This window comes from Argentina silus (genome assembly GCF_951799395.1).
Source record: "Argentina silus genome assembly, chromosome: 4".
NCBI lineage: Eukaryota > Metazoa > Chordata > Actinopteri > Argentiniformes > Argentinidae > Argentina > Argentina silus.
In genome coordinates this window covers 9937641-9949379 of record NC_139658.1, presented here as the reverse complement: position 1 = coordinate 9949379, position 11739 = coordinate 9937641, and the positions used below count along the sequence as shown (strand labels likewise).

Below are 11739 nucleotides of genomic sequence, written 5' to 3'. Positions count from 1 at the left end.
GAATTACTATTGGCCTTATTATTATGATTATTGTTTTAGACTTTACAATTGGACTCAATATTTCAATGTCTATTGTCTTTTGTATTTTCAGTATTTAGTTTTTCCTCATATTTTTGTTGATTGTTGTGTTAAAATCTGTTTTCTATTCCATGTAACTCCCAGTGGTCCTCTCCACCAGTGTGTGAAGGTGATGATCTCATGCAGGGTTAAGTCTATTTGAAGAGGCCTTCTGCACTCATAGTACCTGACAGTTCAGTTCCTGACATTGAACTCAACCTGAGTTGCATATATAACCAGTCTTTCATTAACACATACACTAACTCCTAGAATGTAACAATCCCTCCCACTCATATACAGCCATTGACTGGGCCTCTGTTTCTCTTTGATTGATGCAGGCGGGACTTTTTTATCTTTTTGATTTGATTTATGTTGATTTTTAAATCTAATTGAGCAGGGAATTGTGAGACACATGAATGATGTGAATACATGAATGATACATGAATGACATGAGGTTGTGTCTCTTCATCAGGAGTGTAGGCAATGTTAATGATAAAGGATCAGGCGTCTATGTTCAGTTCTGTGCGTGGTGCCCCACTGATTCCAGTTGATCTATGTTTGCATTCCCATCCATCCATTTTATATTGTCCATCAGAGACAGTCCACAGCCGATCCTCTCTGGCTAAAACCTCACCAACTCCAGTCATTGGTCCCTATCAGTTGAATGCCTTTAAGTTTGTTTATATAAAGTACAATGCCAGGGAACCAGCAGGTTCTACTGTAACACACACACACACACACATACACACAAAACAAACAAACAAACACACACACCCTAACTCACAGGGATTACATTGTACTTATTGGACTCAAACGTCACCAATAACAGCTGTTTACCTCTGTCTCAATCAATAGAGCTCACTAATAGAAGTTACTCACAGGACTGGAAACAACAGTGAAAGCCATTTTGAGTCCATAATGCTGTTCTCATGTACTGTGATCAGTAGTGCAGAGCTGTTGATAATAGACACCAGTTGTTGACATTACAGAACACAAACCAGTTGATCAGTCACTTATCACAATGCACATAGAGTTTTTGTCCTCTATTAATATTCTCATTGAAGAATCGCCAAGTATTCTTTTCACTATATAACATTGAATACTGACATTTTGTTGTTCACTCGATTATTTTGTGCTCAATTCATGTGTTTTCTTAAGTAGACATTATCTTTGTTTTTACAAGTTCTCTGCACACTTGTTTTTTCTATGACTGACAAGTTTTTCATTGTATTGACTGATTTGTTAATGTAGGGCTGGTTTCCTGGACATATATTAAGCCTAATTTTAGACTCCAATAGTAAATCTCCATTGAAGATGTATTTTAGTCCAGGACTAGGCTTAGTCTGTGTCTGGGAAACCGGCCCTACGTGTACTGTAGTCATAATCATGGCTTAAATGAATGCCAATGTCTTACAGACTCAAATGCTTCTGATATGGTACAGTACATGTGTAATGTCTGAAGAATGAAATAAAGCATGTTTATTCATCTAATGTTTTATAGTTTTTGGTTTATTTGTTTCTTGCATCATAATTGATTTAGCTAATCCTTTACACTCACTCACTAATGTTACAGAAGATGGTGTGCATTTTCTTGAATAATTATTTACAAATGAGACGCCAACTAATTGAAATGCTTTTATAGAATAGACAACCACATTTCACAAATTAGAGGCAAAACATGTAAATAGACTTATTTGACGATTTGATATAACATGATTCATTCAGTTGTAAAAGTGCCCATTTATCAGTGCTAACATAGCTATCATTCATCATAATTTACAATACATTGAGACTTACATAAACAATCTAGCATAGAATGAAAGTTGGCAGCGACATTGGTTTTATACAACACATTTATGATCAAATGGTCAAATATCAACTTAGTTTAGACAGCAGGATATATGTATTTGATATATGTATAAATATCTCATCAAATAGACACAGATGAGAGAAAAACTGTCATTTTGTCAAAATGGAACAGATGCAGCGATGATGACACATCTTCTCTAAATAAAGCTTATTCAGTTTTTAGTTGTTATTATGGGTCATTTCATTATTTCACAGTAATACATTTGTCTTATATCGAGTTTATTTTCTGAGCTGTGGCGTTACACATGCACAAGTTCTAACAGAGTCCTTAGTTTGAAGACTAACGTCACAACTGTTCATTCCCATCGATCGGTTACATGTCAGCCATGTCAGCCTCATCTCCTCCTAAGGCTCTGTAGGCCGTACCTCACTGGCAAGCTGGAGTGGAGAGGGGAAACAAAGTTCAGGAGAGGGACTGGGAATAGAAGTCAGCAGTTTGTTACCTGTCCATGATCGATATCGGTCAAATGATGACAACACTGACTTCCCTCCAACTCTCCTGAAAACTGTATTTGGTGAGGGGCTTGGGAGTGGGAGCTGAACTACTCAGCAACACAGACCCTCCACTGTCGAAGATAACACACACTCCCATTCATACGTTTTGTAGTGTATGTTTTGTATGTGTAATGTATTTAGTGTATTTGACAAAAAAAAAGATATACATCAAAAATGTATTTGTAGTGAGGTTTGTCACTCACAGCGATGGCAGTCTTGATGTTCTGTAGCTGGAAGAAGACCCGCCCTCCCTCCTCTGGACACACAATCTTCAGCTCCTCTCGAGACATCCCCAGAAGCATAGAGCCACTCAGCACCCCTAGACAGCGCACCGTGCTGAGAGAGAAGGGTAATTTATTTATTTTTTTAAATGATACAGTACAAAATACTATTCTAGCATGTTTGCTTCAATCAACTTTGCATATGTTTCTAAGCTAAAACTCAGTTGAATCTGTTTGAGCTCCCTTACATTTTACTGAAGCCTTTGTACTCCAGCCAGGCCGTGACTTCCCTTGGCTTGGACCTCCTGGTTAGGCTGGGGGGACCGCTGGTTTGCTACAAACACAGTACATGGTACATTTCACATGGACCATACCGTCCACAAAACATAAGAATGCACAAAAGATAATGTACTGTAGCATGTTTGCCTGTGTTGAGTATAGCTTAGCTTGCCTGCTGTTCCGGATCCTTGTCCACAGGCTCCAGTACGTTGTTAGGAACAAATCCCTCCTTCCCACTGGTGTTCCTCACTTTCCACCACTGCTTTGACATATCCAGTAACTGTGGACCAATAAGAGTAGAGATGCTACTGTCTTGCATCATGTTGACCAGTTTTTATTAGTGCCTCACAGCTGTCAAAGTGGTATCGACTAGTTTGAACCACAAAATGATGTTGAGGCATTTGAGAGGCTTTTAAATTTATTTATCGAGTTCAAAAGGCTCAAAGCTTTATTAAGGTGTACTGTTTTGTAATACATATTTGGTTCTGTTGTCTGGTCTAACTAATCTGTGAGTGATAGTGTCGTGTTGGGTTGGATGTACCAACCTTCCAGTGCAGTATTAAGTGGTTGTTGTTGTTGTCATCGTTGGTTAGTGTTAATGAGGCTCACCTGGACCACCTCTCCTTTTGTGATGTTCAGCTCTCTGTGGTTCCTTGCAGTGAAGTCATATATCACACGCATGTAACTGGGGTTCGGGTCATCTGGGCTGAAATACACATTCAAAGAGATAAAGACACACAGACACAATTCACAATTATTTATGACTTAATAATGGTGTACAATCCTTCCTACGATCCTTATAATACATACCGTGATGGTGGGGGTGCCCATGGGGCCGATTTCTGCCAAGGAAAAAGTAAATCAGATTTATTTTCATATGTTGCTGTAATGCTCAAATATACAATGATGATTTCACTTTTGATATCCTACAGTATATCAAGTAATCTCATTGAATTGTTTCCATTCCATCTTGTGGTGTGTTTACCTGTTCAGGGACTGAGCGCTGACTTTGCTGTCTGCTCACAGGTTCTCTCCCTGGGGGAACCTCGGACACCTCGGGGGGCTGCCAACCATCGTAGAACTCCAGGGTGTAGGTAGGGATGTCCTCATCATCCTCTGGCCATTTTGTACTGAGACCACATGGGTGGGGGGGGTACAGGATGAGATTCACCCTCCATAGAAGTGTGCAGATCAGGGTTGGGGTCAATCCTATTTCCATTCAGTCAATTCAGGAAGTAAACAGAAACTCCAATTCCACATTTTCTCTATGCTTTTTCATTGAGGAGAATTTAGAATTGGAATTGGAATTTACTTCCTGAATTGATTGAATTGAAATGGAACTGACCCCAACCCTAGTGCACATTACACTGACATTATATACAGTACAAAACAAACCATCTATAAGATGCATTGTCTTCTTAATGCTCTCATACAACAAGAAGCTTTATTGGTGACTGGTGAGTCACTACACCACATCCCACCTGGGGATGTTCCAGGCATCTCCCAGGGACTGCCAGAGCTGGTCCTCCTCAGGAGTGGCCTCCTCACTCAGCAGACGGATACACATAGGCTCCAGCAGGGGGGCTACAATGGCCGGGGGCAGGTCTTCAGGACAGTGAGACACCACCTGAAGGAGGGAGAAAGAGGGATAGCTGATAAGTCTCTTTAGGGGCTTTACACACTACAGGGCCGACCAGAACCAGACCGTGCTGGTTCAGATATTTTCCTTTCACATTGTCCTTTGCAGCACTGTTGCAACTATGGTGGAACCATGTAACCATGTACTGTACAGTTCAGCTTGGCTCAATTTGGTGCATCTCTGTGATGTTAATTAGAATTAAAACAACTGTGACCTGACTGGATCACCAGTGACTGAAATGTAACAGTTGATTCTGCAGCAGCACTGGCCACTAGTGGCGAGAAAGGAGGACCCTGAGCTCATTATTGGAAAGCCAATCTGTCACTCAGGTGACCATGAGAGGCCTTTGATCTCCATAACAAAGAATCAAAGCTGGCTGGCTCCAAACACTTAATGAAGGTAAATTGAAGTGAACACAATGGGATTGGTTAGGCGCATAGGTAGGTATTAGCTGAGCTGAGAACAAAGACGATGTCAGGAGTAAGAGTAACTTACAAAGGCCAGGGTGGAGAAGATGACATGGACGAAATCAGGAGCGCTGGGATCATTAATCTTTCCATTGAGCTCCCCCTGTCACCGAGAACAAAACAGAGAAGATGAATTCAGTTATCAAATAACTGAACAACATTCATTATTCAATGGGGCTATTGCGTGTCAACTAGCTTAGCATAGTTTGGCTGTTTAAACCCAACTGAGACATGCATGTTTTACTTTGAACTTGGTAGCAATGTACTCAAGAAATCACTTCACTTCCATTAGGGGTCATGCAAATTGTGTTCTTGCTTAAACCATGCCAGGAGTAGGTTTAAGGTGAGATAGAGCTGCTTTTCTTTAGGAAGATAAACCACTTTCATTACAAATTTGTTATCATGATATTTTAAAATATCAAATGGTGTCATATCATGTATTGGCGTGAGAAAAATTTGCTAAACACATGATTGATTTGACACAGCAATCTCGGTTTTTTGGGGAAATTTGTTCTGAAGCAGGCTAAACCATAGGTACCCTAGGTACTAGGTAATGAGTTTACAACAAGTAAAACAGCAGTGAGATGAATAATACAGAGAGACATACCAGAAGGTTGAACCCACTCTTGATTTTCTGGAGACAGGATGCAAACTCCTCATCAGACGGCAAACCCTCAATAGCTTAGAAATGAGACAAAACAACAACAGCAAAATGCATCAATAGTACCATCACCACATATGTTTGCACACTGCAAACATTGACAGAATGAAGAGGCTTTATCATAAACACGGCCATGCAATATTTTCATTAGCAGTGTCTTTGCTGTAACATGTCTGGCCAGAACTGAATTATGTTTTCAATAATGGTTCTCTTTCACTTGGATAGGGTTGTGTGGGATAAAGCGTTTCATTTGTAAATCACCTTTATCCTTCTTTTTCTTCTTCCACTTCTTTTTCTTGTCATTTTTGGCCACTACAGCGGCTACTTTGCCCATGAATATTTCAATGTCAGTGAATATATGATTCAAGATATCCTGTAGAAGAGAAGATAAAATGTATAATACCAAGCATACTGTATAGTACCAATTTTTTTTTTTTTTGATGAGGCTTGGTCACAAGGGATGAATGAATTAAAAAAAAAAACATTTCAGTATGTTCACGTTTGAGCATCCTACTAGACACAGAAATACAGTGTGATATACAAGGGGGAAGCAGAACACTGACCACATTCCTATCTGTCTCTGTGTATGGGCGTGGAGGAGAGGCTGGCTCTTCCATTACGGAGGGGGGCTGGGGCGAGGGCTCTTCCCTGGGCATGACTGGTGAAGGTGTAGGGGGATCATCATCTATGGTGCACAAGTGGGGAAAACAGTACTGTATTGATTACTAAGTGTATAGTCAAAACATTTTTTACCACATAGCTCCCTCTGTGACTAGGATTTTATTCATATTTACAGTTGGATGTTGTGTGTATACATAATAAATATTACTATAATCGTAGTCACAGTCGATGGGGCTATTTCCCCATTTAGTTAGTTAGCCCCACTTATCTCTATGAAACTATTGCAGAAATTGGACAGAATCTGTTTCCAATGATTACTAAAAGAGGTAGTTTGGGTCGGAGTCTCCCATTAGCTCACCGTAGTCTGGACTGCTCCACTGAGATTTGGGGTCATCTGGAGCAGACCATTCTTTCTGCTCTGGGGGTGGAGTAGTGTTCCGTAGACTGCTAATGATCTGAAGGCCAGCCATGGCTTCTAAGTTGTCTCTACAAGAGATGAGAAATGGTTTCAGACGATAAAATCAGAAAAAACTGTGGCAATAATGACACTAAAGCACTATTTTACTGCTTGTTTTTTTCTTCACTGAGTATAATCTACCTGATGCCAGCATCCTCTCTCTTGTTGGAGAGCGCTCGATGTAGGTCATTTTTAATGTAGTCGGCCTGAAATGAGAAATTACATTCTCCTCTTTCATTCATATCTATAAACATGTACACTCTTACAGAAGACCTGACTGTCTTGATAACATGGTCTGATTATGGTTCCACCTTAACTGTTTCCTCACCCTCAGGTCCTCACACTGGAACATGAACACGCTGGTGGTCCTCTTACTGTGGTCCTGCACGGTCACGGTCAGCAGGGAGTTATACACACAGCTGTCCATCACAGCCTTCAGCTCCAGGACGCTGCTCAGAGCCAGGGACTCCAGTTCCTCCTGAACCCCAGGAGAGAGGGGTTAAGAGGGGGAGAAAACACAGGTCCTTGGTCAGCAAGGAGTCAGCACTCACAATGGGAATAAACATTATATACACATACAGTGCCCTGCATAAGTAATTGGACAGTGAAGCATGTTTTCTTCTTTTGGCTCTATACTCCAAAAATTTGGATTTTAAATCAAACCATTAATATTAAGTTAAAGTAGAGATTATGTGTACATATTGGTTTCATAAACACTTTTTATGCATAGGCCATTTGCATTTAAGCCTACCCAAAAGTAATGGGACATTGTCTAGCTGTCAATGTCTAGTATTGATTCTAGGCTTTGCATTTGCCTTTGGAGTTTGCTATTGATGTCTGTCAACATGAGAACAATGAAAGCCAAGGAAGCCATTATTAGGCTGAAAAATCTGAAACATAGCCAAAACTTTAAGCTTGCCAAAATCAACAGTTTGGAACATCATTAAAAAGAATAAAAAGCACTGGTGAGCTCAGCAAACGCAAACGGGCTATTAGGCCTTAGGAAGACTTCCACAGTGGATGACTGAAGAATGCTCACCATAATTAAGAAAAAACCCAAAACAACTGTCCCACAGATCAGGAACACTGCACTCTAAGGTGCAAACCACTAGTTATCCTCAAAAAGGATGGTCAGGTTACAGTTTGCTGAAAGGTACCTAAAAAGCCTGAAGAGGTCTGGAAAAAGGTCTTGTGGACAGATAAGATGAATATTATCATTTACCAGAGTGATTGCAAGAGGAAAGTTTGGAGAAAAAAGGATCTGCCTAAGATTTACAGCATACCACCTTATCTGTGAAACGTGGTGCAGGGGGTGTAGGTTTGGGCATGTATAGCTGCCACTAGAAGCTATCTTGTCTAATGATTGTGAAGTGTACAGGAACATTGTGTCTTCTCAAGTGCAAGCAAATGCTTCCAAATTCATTGGATGGCGCTTCATCATACAGTAAGACAATGACCCAAAACATACTGCCATACTGTAGCAACTAGGGAGTTTTTTTCAGGGCCAAATAGTGGAAAGTCAATCTTCAGTTTTAAATCCAATTGAACATGCATTTCTTGATAATACGATTTTTGGTAGACCTCAAAACAAACAACAACTGAAGATGGCTGTAGTACATACCTGGCAGAGCATCACCAGAGAAAATACTGCACATATACAAAGTAATTTACATTTGGGAAAGAATGACCCTAACCCTAACCCTAACACTGAACACCTGTCTGTCTATCCAAATGTACTACAGACTACTGTAGTCCAGTGAGCTGTGTTAATAACATGTTCTGATGCTTGCAAGTGTTTGTACCCACCTTCGTCTCAATGTCTGTCATCAGCAAGGAGCCACCTCGCACCTCCAGAACCATATCCTGTCCCCATATGCGTCCCATGCCATCTAGCAGCTTCAGCCGCTCAACACAGTCGCTCACATCTCTCGCATCCTTCCCGTCCAGATCACAGGTGAAGAGGTGCTGGAAGATACAGATAGAGAAGCCACATAAACACAAGCATGGCTCGGCAGTATGCTAGTTTAACTAGAAGACTAGTGGTTTATGAGCATAGCATATCACAATATGGGCCTATGGTTTGGTTATGTTAGCTACAGTCTTCAGTAAAGGTCATTATCATGGCTTGATTAATAACATACTGTAGCATAATTCTGATAAACAAAAACAATACCTCTACTCTGTACTGGAATTTATCCATCATCTTGTTTATAGATTCTGCATACTCCTTCCTCTGCACTGATGGGGTACATTGAATGACACATACAAATGCTCATGAATCAACAGTTGAAATTCAATGCAAACAAATGTCAACATACTGTGGATCCATACATGGATGTCCCACTCACAAGGATAAATGACAGTGCTATGATTGGGGTCCACTGCTTCTACTTACTGTATATTGACTTTGAACTAGGTCTGGACAAATTGGATATCTGTGAGGACCTATCATCCACAGAATAGCCACTGCCAATGAAGGAGAGAATTGAGATTTGTGAGGCAAAATATGAAAGAGGATGACAAGAAAGAACGACATTTACAAGGACAAGGACAAGGAGACACATACTTAGACTGGATGGATCCTGCATAGCTGCTGGATTCATAGCCATAGGGACTGTTACTCCGAAACATCCTGAAACACCTGGGTGTGACACATCTGCAGACAGCACACATGAACATTACATCATGACCTCAACCACTAAAGCACCTGGCAGTGATCACCCTAACAACAGCTATTGTGACCTCCACTTTACTCCATCTACCAGTAGTCCTACCATAATCTCTCCTAGCACTACTGATAATACTTTCCGTGAATAAAACTGTCATCAGATTAAATAAATGTTAAGTATTACCTGATGGGCTATGAATGGGTAACATCTGAGTCTATAAATAAGTTAAAACATCAGCAGGAAAAAACTTTGACTCGTCACATCCCGGACATTCCCTACTGTAGTTAATCATTCATTATTGACAGGTACAGTTTGCTGGTTCTCTATTCAAGACAGATGGATCATGTTTTGACCATGTTTGTATTGCTCATTAGACTACATAGTATCTTATAGCCAGCGTTATACAGAGTTTTGTTTTAACTATTGCTTTCTTTTGAATTTTAGCAATATTTTCCGAGGAGGAAAACCACTTGATTTTAGATACAGTGGGCTCCAAACTTGATTACGTGACACCCTCATTTAGATTATGAAATGTGCAAACACACAGTGCAAACAATAGAGCATATTTTTTTCCATTTGACATGGGCAGAACATAATCAAAAGCTGAAAGCATATTGTTTAAAATATAAGTAGATTGTATAGGTGTACTCTACATCTCCTCTTCAATTTACAGCCTTATAACAGCCTAAAAGTCCAATATTAATCAGTTAAACATTGATAAATGACTGAAGATTTGTTTATCATTATCAAATATGGATAGCTTCCTAGCAACACAGCACTGTACATTGTGTGTCATCTTTATGGTGCTATTGACATATTTCAAGGGCTACTAACATAGTGTCAAGATAGGTTCACTAACAACCAGACTTGTTGTTCTACACTAATTAAAAGTGAATACTTGTAAATGTTGTGAGCACAGCTAGGTTGAATAATGAATGTTTGAATTGGGACAATTGTAAGCATAAAGAGTAAAAACAAAATATACACATTTGTACACCTTACACCTCCCTTCATGTCTGACACACGAGCTACAGTAGCACATATTTCAAATACTGTTATACACTAGTTATTCATTAGTTGAGTAACCTTCAATCAGGTAACAATCTGCCAAAGCTGTTACAAATGACAGTATAGATGTCACAGGTCCCTTACCTGTTGGTGTCGGTATTAGATTGTATGTGTTATTCGCGTGTGAATCTATTTGTCTCCTCTCGTTCAGAACTGATACTACATGTATTCATGATCCAGGCATGGGTTACAGTCACGGAACTCTGAACACTCCCAAGACTTCCTCATAAAAGACAGGGGCAAAGTTCACTGTCAAGAGCACATTGATCCATGGTCCGTGTGTATTGACAGCACCTACAGTGTGAACTCATAATAACTCTAGATAGGGAACGATTCCACAGACGTACACATTATTACTGAGGTCTGACGCTGTTGTCATGGGTGTGCCTGGTATGTAGTGCGGCATCCCCACGGAGCAAAGGTAGCATAATTAGGGAGGCACCAAGAACATGTTTATCAGACTCCTGTAAAACCCCTGGTCTCAGGCCTGATAATATAATAATCATAACAATAAATGTATAGCATTTAAATAGTACCTTTCTAGACACCCAAAGCACCCACATTGTAAAGGGGAGTTTCCATCTCATCACAACCAGTGTGTACCAATGAGTAACATACAGTATGAAAGCAGTCAAAAGTCAGTTGGAGGGACAATCCAAGTCACCTCATGGTAACATGGTAACTGACACCCACATGCTCTCTAGAATAGGAGCTGATTCTCAATATCTGTACATCGTCTCATCATAAACCATCATGAGACACAATGTAAGCTTGGGCTCATAATTATAGTCCTGTTATAAGTAACACTTTACAGATGGTTTGTAGATGTTCAGTTGACTGAACTAACTGTCAACAACATTTCAACTAAATATCCACTAACCCTCACCCTAGCCCTACCAAGGTGTTGCATATCAACAGAGTTGCAGTTGATAGTGTGTTGATCCAATAGTTTGAGCAATTATAGATCATCTATATATAGGGATATATCTATCCAAATAAAGTGTGAACGATTTAAATTCTGCAGGCCTACAACGCCTCAGTAGACACCACCCACACACGGTATATTATGCCTACATCTCAAAATGTGAGTTTCCTCCCACAGTCACTTCTCTGCCAGTTTGCTCATGTGTGACGACAGAGTGAGGATGCAATGTGGCTCCATGATAGCGGAACAGCTGTGAACCGTGTGGTTTCTCTCATTTCCTGTTGCTAGAGCAAGTCAGAAGTGACAGTTAC

General features: G+C 40.2%; 1 protein-coding gene across 1 annotated transcript; it reads right to left on the bottom strand.

Moving 5' to 3' along the window:
- Positions 1 to 2193: 2193 nt before the first annotated feature.
- eps8l3a (EPS8 signaling adaptor L3a) lies at positions 2194 to 9397 on the bottom strand (the record flags this gene model as incomplete). The annotated part of the gene is made up of 19 exons (XM_083667685.1): positions 2194 to 2304; positions 2625 to 2757; positions 2891 to 2976; positions 3094 to 3201; positions 3531 to 3627; positions 3732 to 3763; positions 3907 to 4051; positions 4403 to 4548; positions 5056 to 5130; positions 5635 to 5708; positions 5950 to 6061; positions 6252 to 6346; positions 6668 to 6795; positions 6908 to 6972; positions 7095 to 7244; positions 8573 to 8731; positions 8940 to 9004; positions 9162 to 9232; positions 9333 to 9397. The coding sequence occupies 19 exons, from the start codon at positions 9395 to 9397 to the stop codon at positions 2272 to 2274; spliced, it is 1839 nt and encodes a 612-aa protein (XP_083523811.1). The 3' UTR covers positions 2194 to 2271.
- Between the last annotated feature and the right edge of the window lie 2342 nt (positions 9398 to 11739).